General features: G+C 41.4%; 1 protein-coding gene across 8 annotated transcripts in view; it reads left to right on the top strand.

The window, feature by feature from the left end:
* The window catches only part of LGSN (lengsin, lens protein with glutamine synthetase domain), a 70,851-nt gene that overhangs the window by 37,648 nt on the left and 12,057 nt on the right, over positions 1 to 21,146 (top strand). For 3 of the 8 annotated variants that reach the window (XM_077289978.1, XM_077289977.1, XM_077289979.1), the window contains 3 exons: positions 4,148 to 4,203; positions 7,551 to 8,382; positions 16,000 to 16,190. In XM_077289978.1, coding sequence (XP_077146093.1) covers positions 4,177 to 4,203; positions 7,551 to 8,382; positions 16,000 to 16,190 — 1,050 coding nt within the window. In that variant the 5' untranslated portion in view covers positions 4,148 to 4,176. Of the gene's footprint in view, positions 1 to 4,128; positions 4,204 to 7,531; positions 8,383 to 15,999; positions 16,191 to 21,146 lie in introns of those variants that run through there. The other 5 variants (XM_077289980.1, XM_077289982.1, XM_077289976.1 and 2 more) reach the window with 5 other exon arrangements.

Below are 21,146 nucleotides of genomic sequence, written 5' to 3' on the forward strand. Positions count from 1 at the left end.
GTTATCAGAACAGCTTACAGCTTGCAATTACCCCACTGCCGTCTCACCATCACCAGAGCTTCTGCAGCCCCAGAACCTACTGTCTCCTTCCCCATTATCCTGAAGAATGTGAGGCTGCAAGGGTAGGGTCCTCTCTCCTCTCTACCTTTCTGTCACTATTAGTTTGTTCATTATAATTTCTGTTTGTGTTTTGTATGTAAGCTCTCCTCATGTACAGCACATGGAATCAATGATACTCTAAAAAAATTAATAATCCTCCGCATGATGTTCTACCCAGTCCTCACCCCTGCCCTCCTTGCCAGACTACACATATCATTGTCATCTTTCCCAGCCTCCATCTGTCATTGTCCTCACCTCCACATCAATCATTTCCCCCCTCTCCCACATACCTCATTGTCCTCTCCCACATCCCATCATTGTCTTCTCCCCCAACTCCATCATTGTCCTCTCCACACCTCCATCATTGTCCTCTCCCCACTACCATCACTATTCTCTTCCCCACTCCCATCATTGTCCTCTCCCCTACCCCCATTATTGTTCTTTCTCCCACCCCATCATTGTCCTCTCCCCCACATGCCGTCATTGTCCTCTCCCCCACCCCCATCATTGTCCTCCCCCCACATTCCATCCTTGTACTCTTTCCCACCTCCATCCTTGTCCTCTCTTCCATCCTCTCATCCATCCCATCATTGTCCTCTCCCCCACCTCCCCAGTGTATTAAAAAAACAACAACTCACCTCTCCATCTGTTCCCCCTCAGCATCACTGCTTCTTCACCAGTAACTTTCTAAATGACACATTTTGAAATTAGATACTGAGGGCGCCACTAAATAATAGTAAGATTAGGGGTTCTCCTAGAGCATGCTAAATGGCAATGGATTAAGAAGGAAGGAGGAGATGCATGCTCAAAAAATAAAGACCTAACCAAAGTTTAGTAACAATATTTTATTATTAGCAACAACACAGAAGAAATGGCATAGGAGGAGGTACCCAACACTGGTTTTGTGGGGGTTTTTAATTAGATTTTTTCTTGGAATGTACTTTGAAAACAGGCAGAGCAATAATCTGCTGGCCAATGTCTCAGTATACAGGCCGTGTAATACTCTGCACTTTTTTGGGTTGAAAACAGTGAGGAGAGCATCAAATAGGGGATGTGGCCGTGTTGCTGGTGGTGGTGTAGCTACTGCAGGGAGAGAGAGACTAATAAAAACATTAAAAAAAAAACATGGTTGAATACCTAGTTATTCCCATGATGTGGCAATAACCAACCTCCACTAAATTCAATCGGCAGTATAACAGTACATGGCTCCAGTTAAAGCATAGCATAGATTTTAGGAAGCAGGATACCAGTAGGAACATGTACCCTATTATATGGGTATACCATTAGACCCATAGAAGTGAAAAGTATCAAACAAAAGACTAACCAGCCAAAGGCTATAAACCCCTATTCACAGCACCATGCTACAAGCCAACAACTCAGTAAGTAAGAGGATAGCAGTTTGGTTCAAAACGGAATGTTCTAAAGTGCATAAATGCAGCTGGTATGGGCTGTATGCAGCTACCCTACAAGGCGATCTCAGATGCAGAAAAGTATAGAGAATGCTGTAGGCAAGAAATCATTGCTTATAGTAGTTTGCATCTGTGGGGAACGGTTGGAGTTCAAATCTGCTGGTATCAAGATAAAGGATTCGTGTCTGGAGCCATGCGTGCCAAGAAGAAATTTACTATTTTTTTTTACCAAGCAGCTATCCTCTTACTGAGTTGTTGGCTTGTAACATGGTGCTGTGAATATGGGTTTATAGCCTTTGGCTGTTTAGTCTTTTGTTTGATACTTTGCACTTCTATGGGTCTATTGGTGTACCCATATAATAGGGTTGCATATACATGTTCTTACTGTTATCGTGTTTCCTAAAATGCTATGCTATGCTTTAACTGGAGCCGTGTACTGTTATACGGCTGATTGAATTTAGTGGAGGTTGTTTTTGCCACATCATGGGCATAACTAGGTATTCAACCATGTTTTGTTTTTTTTAAATGCTTTTATTAGTCTGTCTCATTGCATGTGTTGTTGCTAATAATAACATTTTGTTACTAAACTTTGATGTTCCCTATTTGAGCATGCATCTCCTCCTTAATCTATTTCTACATGACACAGGCGCATGCTGCATGCTGACAGTTGTGCTTGCCTGTGTCACTAAGAAAGTGGGAAGCTGAGGACAGGATCCTGCAGCTCCACTGCAATTTTCTCTTGTAGGCAGTGGTGCTGCAGCATCGCTCTTTGGCCAGCACGCCTTACATGAGCTATGAAAACTCTAGTTACAAAAATGTCCATTTAAGGATGTCCAGGTGCAGAGGCGTCACTTCAGCTGGGTGAATAAGGTGTTGGTGATTCTAAGCTTGTTCTCATGACAGAATTACAAAATTCAGCCCCCAACTTCATTTTCTTAGGCAATATCTGCCAACCACTCCTACATCCTCTCATTCTCTAACTTTGGCATGAAAGTCACCCATGATGTGGATAATGTGCATTCTTGGGGTTCTGTTGAATGCTCTGTTGGTGCATAGACTTTAATGATGATCACACTCAGAGGTTTCCCACTCATGTGGATGGACATGACCCCATCATTGATGTACTGGCAGCTCTGTATTTACCTTGTGATAATTTTGTTGACAACAGTGGCAACTCCCTTTATATGTTTTTGCCTGTATAATGGTGTAATAATCTGAGCCGAAGTCCCCAGATCCAATCCAATGCAGTTCACGGACTCCCAATAAGTCTATACTTGTTCTTTCCATTTCCCAGTTTATAATTTCCAGCTTTCTATTGTTCATCCCTCTCAGGTTCCACGTTCCAATGGTATATTTTTCTTTGCAGCTTAAGTAGCCCTTTTTATCACTGACTACATCAGCAATTGGGTCTTCATGTGGGTTTCACCCTCATGTCATCCTTGTCCTGATTACTTTGGACCTGACTTTGCCCTTCCCTAGTTGCTTGACTGTTGTTGTCCAGGTCAAGGTCTCCACAGTTGAGCACCATGGTGAAGATTTTATAGCGTAAGGTTGTCAGGCTTTTCCCAACCCATAGCACTTAACCACATGACCACTGCAGTTGGTTTATTATGTTTTGCCACCTTCCTAGCACTTTCCTCAGCTATGGTAATGGAGGAGCTACAGGATAAGTTACCAATAATGAAGTCCCAGTAAATTCCCTTTAAGTGCATTATAAGGTACATAAGGGCAGCACGGTGGCTCAGTTTAAACCCCACCAAGGACAACATCTGCAAAGAGTTTGTATGTTCTCTCCATGTTTGCATGGGTTTCCTCTGGGTACTCCGGTTTCCTCCCACATTCCAAAGACATACTGACAGGGAATTTAGGTTGTGAGCCCCATTGAGGAGAGTGATAATAATGTGTGCACACTGTAAAGCGCTGCGGAATATGTATAAAAATAAAGATTATTTTATTTATTTAAACTTTACAACTTATGGCTCTTTAAAGACAGAAATTAAAACACAAATGGAAGAAACACTGATTCTGTAAGGAAGATATTAAAATAATAAAATGCAGAGCAAGCAATTATATTTATTTTTTTAACTACAAGGTAACTTCTAATACTTTTAATTTGTGAGCTGCAATTCCCCATTAACTCACATTGAACTTCCATCGGTCAGTACAGGAGAGAGAACTTCCTTAGCAGGTCCAGTTTTTGAAAGCTCAAATCTATGGGAAAGAACCCTGGCCTCTGTGCAACACTGCTACTTTACAAAAATCACCAAATTCAGATGCCAAAATCAGCAATTCTGTCACAGTGTATAGCTAAAATTATACCCATTCATGTAAAGTCAGTTATCCAAACAGGCAGGACAGTTTCTAGAATTAAACTTTGTTCCAAAAAAGTGTTTTGCTTACGTAGAATGATCAGTCAGCCTTTTGTGGCTTTTGTTTTCATTGTTTGATCCTGACAGTTGAAAATGTGCTATTATTTGACGGTTTCAACATCATTCCAGCACACAAAGCTCATGTGTAAGGTATCTCAGCGCTTTAATATTAGTTAAAGCTTTCTAGAATAGCTCTATTATAAACTTGCCTATAAATATTGGCCACAGATCCTTTTTATTTTGTGGATCATCAATTCTGTTCGGTTCCAGATGGTGACGTGAACTAACATGCAACTGGAATGGACAATGTTATAAACACGACAGAGGTATGTTACAGTTTTATATTTTATATTTTGAGTTTCTTTGATTTCAGTGTTATATTTGTGTAACGCGGGTTTGTTCATTTTTACAATAAATCATAATACTTTTGTATCAATTTTCGTATTCTCTTTCACAGAATAATAGCATGGCGTTAAACTACATCAATACAAAAATTCAACATTTTAAAATCAAATTAATACCTAACCGAAAAGAATGATATATTGAATATTTTATTTTACATTTTTGTATATATACATTTGTGTTGTTGAGTATAAATAACAATATAGAACATCTTTTATACCAGTATGAATTACAGTGATAGACTATGAATTTCAATAATGTTAGGAAAAATATTTTTGACATAGATTTGACACTTTTTCCATTTAAGCTAAACCAGTTATTCCTAGCCTTTGACAACAAACTGTTATAAGTACACAAAGAGTATAAATAGTCAAATACTGAGATTTGGAGAGGATCTAAGTGTGAAAATGTAAAAGAAAATAGAAAAAGTTTGATGAGAGAACTGTAGAGGAAAATCACATTAAAAATTAAATTGAGGAAAGCAGAGATCTCACCTTTTTGTCCCGTCAACTCACATACCTGCTGCCCGGCATCTTTAACTACAGCTGAAATGACACAGTATTTTCCTGTTTAGTGACTTTTTTGTGCAAAATGATGCAATCAGGTGAGGGTTAAAAGTTTATAGCAATATATTAAAAATGCTGTATGTACAGCATTTTGGTTCCTGACATTTTTATACCATTTTCTTTAGGAAAGTCGCATTTTTATCAAACAGCATGCTCTAGGCATGGTGTTTCTCTCCAGAGGCTTCTTTATAAACTGTCAAAAAAGGCACAAAAATGCAGGAAAAAAGTACTGAAACTGAAAAAAATGGCAAGCTTGGTATTGAAAATATAGCTATTTACCACTAGTTAAAGGGAACCTGTCACCCCGTTTTTTCGGTATGAGATAAAAATACTGTTAAATAGGGCCTGAGCTGTGCATTACAATAGTGTAGTTTGTGTACCCCGATTCCCCACCTATGCTGCCGAAATACGTTACCGAAGTAGTCGTTTTCGCCTGTCAATCAGGCTGGTCAGGTCAAAAGGGTGTGGTGTCCTCCCCCAGATCTTGCGTAGTTTTCCGTTGGTGGCGTAGTGGTGTGCGCATGTCCAAGGTCCAGAATCCTCTGCCAGGGGATTTCAAAGAGCGCGGTGTCCGTTATTGCATTGGTGATCGGTGGGCGCGGCCATCTTCCTTTGGCCGCGCGTGCGCAGAAGCGGCGCTGTGCTGGCCGCGACGCTCTGCTGGCCGCGGCTTCAGGAAAATGGCCGCGGGATGCCGCGCGTGCGCAGATGGATATCGCGGCGGCCATTTTCCTGAAGCCGCGGCCAGCAGAGCGTCGCGGCCAGCACAGCGCCGCTTCTGCGCACGCGCGGCCAAAGGAAGATGGCCGCGCCCACCGATCACCAATGCAATAACGGACACCGCGCTCTTTGAAATCCCCTGGCAGAGGATTCTGGACCTTGGACATGCGCACACCACTACGCCACCAACGGAAAACTACGCAAGATCTGGGGGAGGACACCACACCCTTTTGACCTGACCAGCCTGATTGACAGGCGAAAACGACTACTTCGGTAACGTATTTCGGCAGCATAGGTGGGGAATCGGGGTACACAAACTACACTATTGTAATGCTCAGCTCAGGCCCTATTTAACAGTATTTTTATCTCATACCGAAAAAACGGGGTGACAGGTTCCCTTTAATATCCAAAAAACGTCAGCACTCCAATAAGTGGAAAAAATACTAAGGTTCCTTTATTAGTGCATATCCAATAGCAATGTTTCAGAATCTTCCTGGAACCTTTCTCAAGCTGTCATAGGGTAAAAATGAGAGGCCTTACATAGTATGTCACAGGCATCATCTCATAAATAGTGATTAATAATTACTCAATATTGCCATTAATAAAGCATGAAGTACACAGCGGACATTCCATAAAGAATGTGACAGTGGTAATAAAACATTATATATATTTCAAATCAATAAAGTGGATCATAAAATACATAAACACATGAATTGAATAATATATAGTAAGTGTGTGCATACATTATAATAATAGGTCTGGGACTCACCCCATGGAAAATTCATTGTCCTATAACATAGCTAAACACCACGCCCAGCAGGTGCTAAGTTACCAACGAGAAAAGGGCAACCCAGTAAAGAGTCCGGCAAAAGTCAAATTGCACCTATGCAGTGTACTTGTACTTTAGTCATCTACCCACGCCATGTTGTGCGAGAGCAGAGCATTATGATCAACATAAGATCCTTGCACATGCTCCCTCATGTGTAAAAGGTCAGTGGCTCCATCTTTGAGTGGGATAGGTGTACACTAAGGTGAATATCTTGCCAGATTGGGGAAATTTCATCCAGTATTTCCACCATACAATTGTTCATCCTCTTGAAAATCCATAGAGCAACAAATTATATATCCCATAGATCTAAACATTCATAGTTGATCATGTGCTGATTAGAGCAACCGCACTAAACACCACTTGGTTTCTCACAGACCAATGCACCAGGACTACAAGTGAACACAAAGTAGTATAGCAAAAGAGTGTTTATAATGAAGGCCTGGCTTGTCACTCTCCAAAAGAAGAAATGCTACCTCTTGGATCCCAGTCTTAAGCCTCTCACCTAGCCAAATCAGATCTCCTGCTTTGCACTGATGAAGGGCAATACCCTGAAACAACGTGTCTGTAAACTAAGATTCTGGTTTGGCTTTTATCCTAAGTCATATGGATTGACTCATTAAAGGGTCAATATTGACTTTTAGAATTGTTACTTCTAATAGGTGACTGTACATCCCCCAAAGGATGGTATAAATATCTAGTGTTGGACTGGGGTACCAAGGGCCCACCAGTAATCAATTCCAGGGCCTCACCTTTCAGCTACATGCAAATGTGACATTATCCTCAATTACATATTGATAGAACAATGAACTGGGTAGATTGTTAAATGGATAAGATGTTGCCCGTGTCTGTACATAGTGATTCAAGTATATTGTGCCAACTACTGGTCTAATAAGAGGGTGGTGGCCCACTCTTGCACAAGGGCCCACCGGAGGATTCTTCTGTACTCCTGTGGGCCATTCCAAGCTTGACAAATGGCCCTTGGCAGAAAAAAGTTTCCCCACCCCTGATTTAGAATGTGAAGGGTAGATCTGTGCAGAATGCTCTGCAGCTTGAGAGCAGAGTCAGGTGACACAATGACATTTCATCATCAGTTTGTTATATAAGCAATAGATTCATAAAAGTAACTTTTGTTAACAGCTTTAAAAATGTACTTTAGGATCCAAGCTACACTAAATGTGATGAAGTAGATGGCAGTGTGATATCAAGTCTTAGAAGGCGGAGAGGAGTAAAAGTTACCGGCAATTACTTGCCTCCATTAGAGTGGGAGAAAACAAATACTTGCTATTCTGTAAGTTCCATAAATAATTATTATTTTGAAGGCATACATAATGATATGGAAAATTATTTTCAAGCATCTGATATGTCTACTAAACTACTTCTCAAGGATAAAAGACAAAGTACTACACAAAAAGATGACCGAGGAGATGACTCATCTAAAGCAGAACAAGAGAAACAAAGAATGGAATCCGTGGTGTCTATACACACTGCTACCACCAAAAATGTTAAGAATGTGCCAGAAGAAAACATAAACTCTAAACAAAGTTCTAAAAACATTAATGAAAAGCCAAGTGAAGATCTTTTTCCTCTGGGATTGGCCATACCTAAAGAGACATTGAAAGAGTTAAAAAGCATCGTTAAGGAAAGCCCACTGATTATTCCTAAAAATAAATGGACTCCAAAATCCACAACTAGCAGAACTTTGATACGCCCCCCAACCCGAAGTGAGAATCCAAGTGAAAAGTCTGGCTTAACTTTTGAGACATTTAAGCCAAATAAGAAAGAAATCCAAAAGTTACAATCCACTAAAACTCCTGAAGAGAATGAACTGCAAGATCTGTTAATGGGACAGATTTTACCAGATCACAGGGAGTCACAAAAAGATGAACAATTGATGCAGCCAATTCAGTCATTTGAGGGAAAACAGAATATAATACCTAATAAGTCAAGCAATACTGCTGGTATCAAGTTTGATCCTCCCTCTACTGATGGTAAGAATACTGATTTCATATTTCCATTAAGCCATGATCCATATAATATCACCATATTGTGTGATTAGTGTTGTCTAGTAGCTGATCAATTTAGTAATAATGTTCTTGATATGTTATCAATTTATATATCTGTTATATGGGTGTAGAGTTTTTCATGTTTTCAAAAGTTACTACTAGGGTTGAGCGAAACGGGTCGACCATTTTCAGAAGTCGCCGACTTTTGGCAAAGTCGGGTTTCATGAAACCCGACCCGGCCCCTGTGTGGGGTCGGCTATGAGGTCGGCGATCTTCTGAATCTGGTATCGGAATTCTGATACCGAGTTCCGATATGTTTGCGATATCGGAAATCGGTATCGGAATCCACATTTAAGTGTAAAATAAAGAATTAAAATAAAAAATATTGATATACTCACCTCTCCGACGAGCCCTGGTAGTAATCGGCATCTTCCGTTCCTAAGAATGAGCGCGTTCAGGGCCTTAGAAGACGTCACGGCTTTGTGATTGGTCGCGGCGGCCCACGTGACCGCTCAGCGACCAATCACAAGCCGTGACGTAATTCTCTCAGGTCCTAAATTCCTCATTCTAGGAATTTAGGCCATGAGAATTACGTCACGGCTTGTGATTGGTCGCTGAGCGGTCACGTGGGCCGCCGCGACCAATCACAAAGCCGTGACGTCATCTAAGGCCCTGAACGCGCTCATTCTTAAGAAGAAAGGCTGCCGGAAAGAAGCCGAGGGTGAGTATATTCCTATTAGGTATATACTCACCCTCGTACGTGCCCTGCTTCTTTCCGGCAGCCTTCCTTCTTAAGAATGAGCGTGTTCAGGGCCTTAGATGACGTCACTGCTTTGTGATTGGTCGCGGCGGCCCACGTGACCGCTCAGCGACCAATCACAAGCCGTGACGTAATTCTCATGGCCTAAATTCCTAGAATGAGGAATTCAAGACCTGAGAGAATTATGTCACGGCTTGTGATTGGTCGCTGAGCGGTCACGTGGGCCGCCGCGACCAATCACAAAGCCGTGACGTCATCTAAGGCCCTGAACGCGCTCATTCTTAGGAACGGAAGATGCCGATTACTACCAGGGCTCGTCAGAGGGTGAGTATATCAATATTTTTTATTTTAATTCTTTATTTTACACTTAAATATGGATTCCAGGGCCTGAAGGAGAGTTTCCTCTCCTTCAGACCCTGGGAACCATAGTATCCCATTGCACTGTATTGGGTTTCGCGTTTCGGCCGACCCCGACCCCGACTTTTTTATAGGATCGGCCGATTTCACTCGACCCGACTTTTGAGAAAGTCGGGTTTCGTGAAACCCGACCCGATCCTATAAAAATAAAAGTCGCTCAACCCTAGTTACTACTGGTTAAAATGATTTAGTACTTCATGCAGATTAAAGGTTGAAAGACAATTTCAAAACTATCAGCACCATGGTAAAATCCACATTCAAATTCTCATGCAATAAAAATATTTGCCTTGTTTTGCATGTCAGTATTTTGTGTATGAAATCAGAACAAAACAATTGTTATAGTAAGTGTATTGGTAGGTTTTGTCAGTAGACTGGACAAAGCCTCAATCTGGTTTGAACTGGGTACATTTGGATGGTGGGGTCGAATAGACTCACTGATTTTCATCCTTTATTTTCTGTGCAAAAATCTTGAATTTACTGGAGGGAATGTTCAGGTACAGACATCTGGAGTAGACCCATTTTTTTTTAGCTCTGGTAATGAGACATTAGTCAGATCAGTAAAAACCTGGGGTTCATAAACATTAAGGGAGGTAGATGGAATCTAACCAAGGTATAATCCTGAAACATAGTCACAGGAAAGCCAGAGATCAAGCAGACTAAACAGTAGATAGAGCTGCACCTAGGTTTTCTGCACTAAGCGCAAAAAAATCAGTTTAACCCCTTTCTGCCATTGGACGTACTATTTCATCCATGTGGGGTGGGCCGTACTTCCCAAGGATGGAATAGTACGTCCAGCGCGATCAGCTGCTCTCACGGGGGGGGGGGGAGCGTGGCCGATCGCGGCCAGGTGTCAGCTGACTATCGCAGCTGACATCCGGCACTATGTGCCAGGAGTGGTCACGGACCGCCCCCGGCACATTAACCCCCGGCACACTGCGATCAAACATGTTCGCAGTGTTCCGGCGGTATAGGGAAGCATCACGCAGGGAGGGGGCTCCCTGCATGCTTCCCTGAGACGATCGGTACAAGGCGATGTGCTCACCTTGTACCGAGAGTCTCCTCCCTGCAAGCCCCGGATCCAAAATGGCCGCGGGGCTGCATCCGGGTCCTGCAGGGAGGTGGCTTCACAGCGCCTGCTCAGAGCAGGCGCCGGGAAGCCTCCCTGCTGTGCATGTCAGATCGCCGATCTGACAAAGTGCACAGCAAAGTGTCAGATCAGCGATCTGTCACTTTACTGTTATGCCCCCCCGGGGCAAAGTAAAAATGTAAAAAAAAAAAAATTTACATGTGTAAGAAAAAATTTAAAAAAATTCCTAAATAAATAATAATAAAAAAATATTGTTCCAATAAATACATTCCTTTATGTAAATTAAAAAAAACAATAAAAGTACACACATATTTAGGATCGCCGCTTCCGTAACGACCCGACCTATAAAACTGTCTCACTAGTTAACCCCTTCAGTGAACACCGTAAAAAAAAAAAAAACGAGGCAAAAAACAATGCTTTATTATCATACCGGCGAACAAAAAGTGGAATAGCACACGATCAAAAAGACGGAAATAAATATCCATGGTACCGCTGAAAACGTCATCTTGTCCTGCAAAAAACGAGCCGCCATACAGCATCATCAGCGAAAAAATGAAAAAGTTATAGTCCTCAGAATAAAGCGATGCAAAAATAATTATTTTTTCTATAAAATAGTTTTTATCGTATAAAAGCGTCAAAACATTAAAAAATTATATAAATGAGGTATCGCTGTAACCTTACTGACTCGAAGAATAAAACTGCTTTATCCATTTTACCAAACGCGGAATGGTATAAATGCCCAACCCAAAAGAAATTCATGAATAGCTTTTTTTTTTTGTCATTCTGCCTCACAAAAATCAGAATAAAAAGCGATCAAAAAATGTCACGTGTCCGAAAATGTTACCAATAAAAACGTCAACTCGTTCTGCAAAAAACAAGACCTAACATGACTCTGTGGACCAAAAAAGGAAAAATTATAGCTCTCAAAATGTGGTAACGCAAAAAACATTTTTTGCAATAAAAAGCGTCTTTTAGTGTGTGACGGCTGCCAATCAAAAATCCGCTAGAAAACCCGATATAAATAGTAAATAAAACCCCCTTCATCACCCCCTTAAATAGGGAAAATTTAAAAAATTTAAAAAATGTATTTATTTCTATTTTCCCATTAGGGTTAGGGTTAGGGCTAGGGTTAGGACTAGGGTTAGGGCTAGGGCTAGGGTTAGGGCTACGGTTAGGGTTGGCGCTAAAGTTAGGGTTGGGGCTAAAGTTAGGGTTAGGGTTTGGATTACATTTACGGTTGGGAATAAGGTTAGGGTTAGGGTTAGGGGTGTGTCAGGGTTAGAGGTGTGATTAGGCTTACCGTTGAGATTAGGGTTAGGGGTGTGTTTGAATTAGGGTTTCAGTTATAATTTGGGGGATTCCACTGTTTAGGCACATCAGGTGCTCTCCAAACGCGACATGGCGTCCGATCTCAATTCCAGCCAATTCTGCGTTGAAAAAGTAAAACAATGCTCCTTCCCTTCCAAGCTCTCCCGTGCGCCCAAACAGGGGTTTACCCCAACATATGGGGTATCAGCGTGCTCAGGACACATTGGACAACAACTTTTGGGGTCCAATTTCTCCTGTTACCCTTGGGAAAATACAAAACTGGGGGCTAAAAAATAATTTTTGTGGAAAAAAAAGATTTTTTATTTTCACGGCTCTGCATTATAAACTGTAGTGAAACACTTGGGGGTTCAAAGTTCTCACAACACATCTAGATAAGTTCCTTGGGGTGTCTAGTTTCCAATATGAGGTCACTTGTGGGGGGTTTCTACAGTTTAGGTACATTAGGGGCTCTGCAAACGCAATGTGACGCCTGCAGACCATTCCATCTAAGTCTGCATTCCAAATGGCGCTCCTTCCCTTCCGAGCTGTCCCATGCGCCCAAATGGTGGTTCCCCCCCACATATGGGGTATCAGCGTACTCAGGACAAATTGGACAACAACTTTTGGGGTCCAATTTCTCCTGTTACCCTTGGGAAAATACAAAACTGGGGGCTAAAAAATAATTTATGTGGGAAAAAAAAGAATTTTTATTTTCACGACTGTGCGTTATAAACTGTAGTGAAACACTTGGGGGTTCAAAGCTCTCACAACACATTTAGATGAGTTACTTAGGGGGTCTACTTTCCAAAATGGTGTCACTTGTGGGGGTTTCAATATTTAGGCACCTCAGGGGCTCTCCAAACGCAACATGGCGTCCCATCTCAATTCCAGTCAATTTTGCATTGAAAAGTCAAATGGCGCTCCTTCCCTTCCGAGCTCTGCCATGCGCCCAAACAGTGGTTTACCCCCACATATGAGATATCAGCATATTCAGAACAATTTGGACAACAACTTTTGGGGTCCAATTTCTTCTCTTACCCTCGGGAAAATAAAAAATTGGGGGCGAAAAGATCATTTTTGTGAAAAAATATGATTTTTTATTTTTACGGCTCTGCATTATAAACTTCTGTGAATCACTTAATGGGTCAAAGTGCTCACCACACATCTAGATAAGTTCCTTAGGGGGTCTACTTTCCAAAATGGTGTCATTTGTGGGGGTTTCAATGTTTAGGCACATCAGGGGCTCTCCAAACGCAACATGGCGTCCCATCTCAATTCCAGTCAATTTTGCATTGAAAAGTCAAATGGCGCTCCTTCGCTTCCGAGCTCTGCCATGCGCCCAAACAGTGGTTTACCCCCACATATGGGGTATCGTCATACTTAGGACAAATTGTACAACCACCTTTGCGGTCCATTTTCTCCTGATACCCTTGGTAAAATAAAACAAATTGGAGCTGATGTAAATTTTTTGTGTAAAAAAAGTTAAATGTTCATTTTTATTTAAACATTCCAAAAATTCCTGTGAAACACCTGAAGGGTTAATAAGCTTCTTGAATGTGGTTTTGTGCACCTTGAGGGATGCAGGTTTTAGAATGGTGTCACACTTGGGTATTTTCTATCATATAGACCCTTCAAAATGACTTCAAATGAGATGTGGTCCCTAAAAAAAAATGGTGTTGTAAAAATGAGAAATTGCTGGTCAACTTTTAACCCTTATAACTCCCTAACAAAAAAAAATTTTGGTTCCAAAATTGTGCTGATGTAAAGTAGACATGTGGGAAATGTTACTTATTAAGTATTTTGTGTGACATATCTCTGTGATTTAATTGTATAAAAATTCAAAGTTGGAAAATTGCGAAATTTTCTAAATTTTTGCCAAATTTCCATTTTTTTCACAAATAAACGCAGTTAATATCAAAGAATTGTTACCACTATCATGAAGTACAATATGTCACAAGAAAACATTGTCAGAATCACCGGGATCCATTGAAGCGTTCCAGAGTTATAACCTCATAAAGGGACAGTGGTCAGAATTGTAAAAATTGGCCCGGTCATTAACGTGCAAACCACCCTTGGGGGTAAAGGGGTTAACACTTTAGCCTATGCACAGCCTAAACGGTTTGAGTAGCTGTCATTTCATCACTCATATGCAATTTGCATATTTCAGTCAAGTGTGAACTAGCTGCTGTTCTTAATTCTCTCAACGTTCAGTGAAAAACTCCTGTCCCAGCTTTATTGAGAGAATCTGTAAGAGAACCGTGTCCACATGTAACTGTAAGTACAGTTAAGTCTATATATATTTGGACAGAGAAAACATTTTTCTAATTTTGGTTATAGACATTACCACAATGAGTTTTAAGTAAAACAATTCAGATGCAGTTGAAGTTCAAACTTTCATCTTTCATTTGAGGGTATCCACATTAAAATTGGATGAAGGGTTTAGGAGTTTCAGCTCCTTAACATGTGCCACCCTGTTTTTAAAGGGACAAGAAGTACTGTAATTAGACAGATTAAATAATTTTAAATAAAATGTTCATTTCCAGTACTTGGTTGAAAACCCTTTGTTGGCAATGACTGCCTGAAGTCTTGATCTCATGGACATCACCAGACGCTGTGTTTCCTTCTTTTTGATGCTCTGCCAGGCCTTCACTGCGGTGGTTTTCAGTTGCTGTTTGTTTGTGGGCCTTTCTGTCTGAAGTTTAGTCTTTAACAAGTGAAATGCATGCTCAATTGGGTTGAGATCAGGTGACTGACTTGGCCTTCAAGAATATTCCACTTCTTTGCTTTAATAAACTCCTGGGTTGCTTTGGCTTTATGTTTTGGGTCATTGTCCATCTGTAGTATGAAACGACGACCAATCAGTTTGGCTGCATTTGGCTGGATCTGAGCACACAGTATGGCTCTGAATACCTCAGAATTCATTCGGCTGCTTCTGTCCTGTGTCACTTCATCAATGAACACTAGTGACCCAGTGCCACTGGCAGCCATGCATGCCCAAGCCATCACACTGCCTCCGCTGTGTTTTACAGATGATATGGTATGCTTTGAATCATGAGCTGTACCACGCCTTCGCCATACTTTTCTCTTTCCATCATTCTGGTAGAGGTTGATCTTGGTTTCATCTGTCCAAAGAATGTTCTTCCAGAACTGTGCTGGCTTTTTTAGATGTTTTTTAGCAAAGTCCAGTCTAGCCTTTTTATTCTTGATGCTTATGAGTGGCTTGCACCGTGCAGTGAACCCTCTATTTACTTTCATGCAGTCTTCTCTTTATGGTAGATTTGGATATTGATACGCCTACCTCCTGGAGAGTGTTGTTCACTTGGTTGGCTGTTGTGAAGGGGTTTCTCTTCACCATGGAGATTATTCTGCGATCATCCACCACTGTTGTCTTCGGTGGGCGCCCAGGTCTTTTTGCATTGATTAGTTCACCAGTGCTTTCTTTCTCAGGATGTACCAAACTGTAGATTTTGCCACTCCTAATATTGTAGCAATTTCTCGGATGGGTTTTTTCTGTTTTCGCAGCTTAAGGATGGCTTGTTTCACCTGCATGGAGAGCTCCTTTGACCGCATGTTTACTTCACAGCAAAACCTTCCAAATGCAAGCACCACACCTCAAATCAACTCCAGGCCTTTTATCTGCTTAATTGAGAATGACATAACGAAGGAATTGCCCACACCTGTCCTGAAATAGCCTTGGAGTCAATTGTCCAATTACTTTTGGTCCCTTTAAAAACAGGGTGGCACATGTTAAGGAGCTGAAACTCCTAAACCCTTCATCCAATTTTAATTAGCTAGTAATTAAATAGTTTAAAAATATTGAAATCTTAGTCTGTGCCAGAACAGAAAGCAATGATGTCTTGTTGTCACCTGACTACTAAGTAAGTGTTTGTCTGCAGTGGTCAAATGCCTGGAATAGTGTGTAATCAGAAGAACATCCGATGACACCCTGTTTCGGCCTTTACAGACCACATGTACTGTATAGGACATGTTCTTCATGCATTGTATAATATTATTCTTGCTTTTATTTCAGAAAGCAGTCCTTCCGGTAGTAAACACGTGTATTCAGCTTCCAGTGGGAGCCAAAATCCTCTTCAGTTAGTTTCTTCTGTTGAACAGATTAAACAGCAGATTGCTAGAGAAGATGTACGATTTGTGAGATTTGAAGCTGCCGATTTGCATGGAGTGTCCAGGTCTAAAACAATTCCTGCACGTTTTTTCCAAGTAAGACCAGTATTCATGTCCTCTATTAGTGATTCGCCTAAGTTCAGATATTAATGTTTTTTTCCCTTGTCAACCATTAATGGCTGAGATCTGAATAGCTTCTCACTGTGCCATGGCATTTCCGTAACTTCCATTAAGGGCTCCTACTCACTTGCGAGCAACTCGGGTGAGTCTCGCATGTTAAAACCCAGCTCTGCTGCCGGCACTCAGATCGTAGCGTGTGGCCGCATAGGAATACATGCAGCCACACACTCCGCTCCTCTGTGCCAGGTGCAGTGCCAGGGTATTGCCGTGTGAGACTCATCCGAGTCTCATGCAAGTGAGTAGAAGCCCTAATTGACTGTCTCCTTAAAGTTCAAGATACAGCCAGATTGATTTTTGTAATCCATCCACCTCAGGCCATTGGACATAGACAGGTTGTTCTCATCTCTGCCCCACCACACTCTTCTCAATATGGAACACTCACACTAAGAAGTTACTTCAACTATCCTGGGGTTTATTTGACAAAAAAGGTGAACTTGGGCCATGCCATTCCATTTTTTGGATACGCCAGCAAGGAAGCTCCTCTGTGACTACTATGTTTCTACCTTGTGTTATGTGAAGACCACAGAGAAACAGGAGAACTCATAGCTTTGTCCTTTATTTTTTAAGGTTGTTCTGTTCCTATGGGGAAACTATTTGGCTGAATGTGTATCACAGAAAATCTTTATTTTGCGTATGTTATTGTTATAGAATAATCCACACTGCAAAAAAATATAAGTATGACATTATTTTATTTTGCGTGTAGAATTCTAGTTTTTGAGGTTGATGCCTTAACCCCTTAACGGGGTTGTATACTTTACCTTTATTTTAACTACTTGACCACCTTGGGATTTTTTTGTTTTTGCTTTTCTTTTTTTGCTTCCCTTTTTACCATAGCCATAACTTTTTTAGTTTTCGCATCAATATGGCCATGTGAGGGCTTGTTTTTTGCGGGACGAGTTGTACTTTTCAATGACACCATTGGTTTTACCATATAGTGTACTGTAAAACAGGAAAAAAAATCCAAGTGATTTGAAATTGCAAAAACAATGGCAATCACACAATTATTAATTTTGTTTTTACTATGTTCACTCAATGTGTAAACCTGACCTGCCATTATGATTCTCCAAGTCATAATGAGTTCATAGACACCAAACATATATAGGGTGTTTTTTATTTAAGTGGTGAAGAAAAAATCCAAAGTCCAAAGTTTGCAAAGGAAACAAAAAGGTCACCATTTTCCGAGACCTGTAGCATCTCCATTTTTCAGGATTTGGGGCTGGATAAAGGCTTATTTTTTGTGCGTTGAGCTGACATTTTTATCTGTACCATTTTGGGGAAGATATAATCATTTGATCACCTGATATTGCATTTTATTGCAATTTTGTGACGACCAAAAATACCCGTAATTCTGGCGTTTTGATTTTTTTTCTCATTACGCTGCTCACCGACCATATTAATAATTTTTATTTTTTGATAGATCAGGCATTTCTGAACACAGCAATACTAAGTAAGTCTATTTTTTTATTTTGGGGCAAATGGGGGGGGGTGATTTTAACTTTTTAAACATTTTTTTTACTTTGTACTTGCTTCAGTAGTCTTCATAGGAGACTTGAAGCTGCAATCTTCTGATCACTTGTGTTACATATAGCAGGGCTCCAGCCCTGCTTTGTGTAGCAGAAATGATCATCTGCTTATGAACGCTGACCACGGGACGGAGCTCATAACAGATCTGCAAAGACATCCACGGGGCTCTCCTGCAGACCCCCGGTTGTCATGCCAACCCATCAGTGTCTGGCGGTCTTGTGACAGGGACAATGATGGGTGGGGTTTGTGAGCTGCTTCTGGTGTGTTCATGTTAAATGCCGCTTTCAGATATTGATAACATTTAAAATGTTAACAGCCGCTGGTGGATTGCGATTACACCCGCATCTGTTAGGGGCACAGGGTTGCGTGCAGGTAAGTACCGGGAGACGAGGTCACAGATGTATGGTGGAGACAGGCTGTGGATGGCTTTGTATGTCATGGTTAGGGTTTTGAACTAGAGTCTTTGGGTAATGGGGAGCCAGTGCAGGGATTGACAGAGGGGAGAGGTTGGGGAATAGCGGAGGGGGGACAGGTGGATTAGTCGGGCAGCAGAGTTTAGAATAGATTGGAGGGCTGCGAGAGTGTTAGAGGGGAGGCCACAGAACAGGAGGTTGCAGTAGTCCAGGCGGGAGATGATGAGGGCAGATTTTTGCAGATTTGCAATTTGTTGATAGATTACATTTTTTTGGACACAGCTATACCAAATATGCTTATCTTTTTTAGTTTAAATTTATTTATTTCTAAAGGGGAAAAATAGAGTAATTTAACCACTTCACGACCTTGGACGTATGGACGTACATCTTGGAGCACAAATGCGGCCAGGTGTCAGCTGATTCTGACAGGTGACCCCCGGCACTCACTGCCAGGAGTCCTTATCCTGCTCTCTGTGCTGAAGATTCCCTATAATGAGGCAGATGGAGACACTGTGAATGCCATCTGGCCTATGATGTACACATAAAAGTGCCGTCAGACACAGTTTTGGGCACTTCTGATAAGAAGGATACCGGTGAACAGAGGTCAAACGAAGTCCATCGTAACTCTGGTGCCTCATCATAGGGAATGGATTCATCAGGGTTTCAACTGAATTTCACTGGGAGATTTAGATGGAAACTCCTATGTAAGTGCTCAGCGTAGAGCACAGGATAAATGTGGTCCCGTCCATCACCAGTCAGTGGAAATATAGGTAGCTTCTATATTACTGGTAGTACAAAGACATTCCAATTTCCAAAGGGGTATAATTTCCAAAATGGGCTCAGTTGAAGGGGTATTCTGCTCTTCTAGCACTTAGAGGCTCTGTATATGGAGTCCTCAAAATATTCTTGGAAAATCAGCGCTCCAGAAGGCAAATAGTGCTTTGTCCCTCCCAAGTCTCGCTGTATGGCTAAGCAGTACTGTACAGCTACATATATGATATTTCTACATTCAGCAGAAAACGTGGGACAAATTTTGGCACCATTTTTACCCATTTCCCAGTGTGAAAATGTAAAATCTGGAGCTAAAACAAAATTTTGTTGGTAAAAATGTAATTATTTTTTCTTTACTGCCCAATGGTATAAAATTCAGTGACCAACCTGTGGTATCAATATGATCACTACACCCCTAGATGAATTCATTAAGAGGTGTAGTTTTTAAAATGGGGTCTCTTATGTGGGGTTCTGCTGTCCTGGCACCTCAGGAGCTCTGTCATTGTGATATGGCACCCTCAAACCAGTCCAACACAATCTGAACTCCAATATGGCGCTTCTTCCCTTCTGAGCTTTGCACTGTGCCTTAAAAGTTGTTTAAGACCACATATGGGGTATTGGCGTACTGAAGAGAAATTGCACAACCAATTTTGGGGTCCATTTTCTCTTGATATCCTTGTGAAAATGAAAAAATTGGGGTTAAAAAAACATTTTTGTGGGAAAAATATATATTTTTAATTTTCATAGATTAACCCCTTTCTGACATCTGACGTACTATCCCGTCGAGGTGGGGTAGGCCCGTATGACCACCGACGGGATAGTACGTCATACGCGATCGGCCGCGCTCACGGGGGGAGCGCGGCCGATCGCGGCCGGGTGTCAGCTGCATATCGCAGCTGACATCCGGCACTATGTGCCAGGAGCGGTCACGGACCAAACATGATCGCGGTGTACCGGCGGTATAGGGAAGCATCGCGCAGGGAGGGGGCTCCCTGCGGGCTTCCCTGAGACCCCCGCAGCAACGCGATGTGATCGCGTTGCTCCGAGGGTCTCCTACCTCCCTCCTCGCCGCAGGTCCCGGATTCAAGATGGCCGCGGCATCCGGGTCCTGCAGGGAGGGAGGTGGCTTACCGAGTGCCTGCTCAGAGCAGGCGCTGGTAAGCCTGCAGCCCTGCACAGCAGATCGCCGATCTGACAGAGTGCTGTGCACACTGTCAGATCACCGATCTGTAATGTCCCCCCCTGGGACAAAGTAAAAAAGTTTTTTAAAAAAATTTCCACATGTGTAAAAAAATAAATAAAAAATAAATTCCTAAATAAAGAAAAAAAAAATATTATTCCCATAAATACATTTCTTTATCTAAATAAAAAAAAACAATAAAAGTACACATATTTAGTATCGCCGCGTCCGTAACGACCCAACCTATAAAACTGTCCTACTAGTTAACCCCTTCAGTAAACACCGTGAGAAAAGAAAAAAAAAACGAGGCAAAAATCAACGCTTTATTACCATACCGCCGAACAAAAAGTAGAATAACAGGCGATCAAAAAGACAGATATAAATAACCATGGTACCGCTGAAAACGTCATCTTGTCCCGCAAAAAACGAGCCGCCATACAGCATCATCAGCAAAAAAATAAAAAAGTTATAGTCCTGAGAATAAAGCGATACCAAAATAATTATTTTTTCTATAAAATAGCTTTTATCGTATAAAAGCGCCAAAACATAAAAAAATGATATAAATGAGGTATCGCTGTAATCGTACTGACCCGAAGAATAAAACTGCTTTATCAATTTTACCAAACGCGGAACGGTATAAACGCCTCCCCCAAAAGAAATTCATGAATAGCTGGTTTTTGATCATTCTGCCTCACAAAAATCGGAATAAAAAGCGATCAAAAAATGTCATGTGCCCGAAAATGTTACCAATAAAAACACCAACTCGACCCGCAAAAAACAAGACCTCACATGACTCTGTGGACTCAAATATGGAAAAATTATAGCTTTCAAAATGTGGTAACGCAAAAAATATTTTTTGCAATAAAAAGCGTCTTTCAGTGTGTGACGGCTGCCAATCATAAAAATCCGCTAAATAACCCGCTATAAAAGTAAATCAAACCCCCCTTCATCACCCCCTTAGTTAGGGAAAAATAAAAAAATAAA

This window comes from Ranitomeya variabilis, chromosome 2 (genome assembly GCF_051348905.1).
Source record: "Ranitomeya variabilis isolate aRanVar5 chromosome 2, aRanVar5.hap1, whole genome shotgun sequence".
Classification (NCBI taxonomy): Eukaryota; Metazoa; Chordata; class Amphibia; order Anura; family Dendrobatidae; genus Ranitomeya; species Ranitomeya variabilis.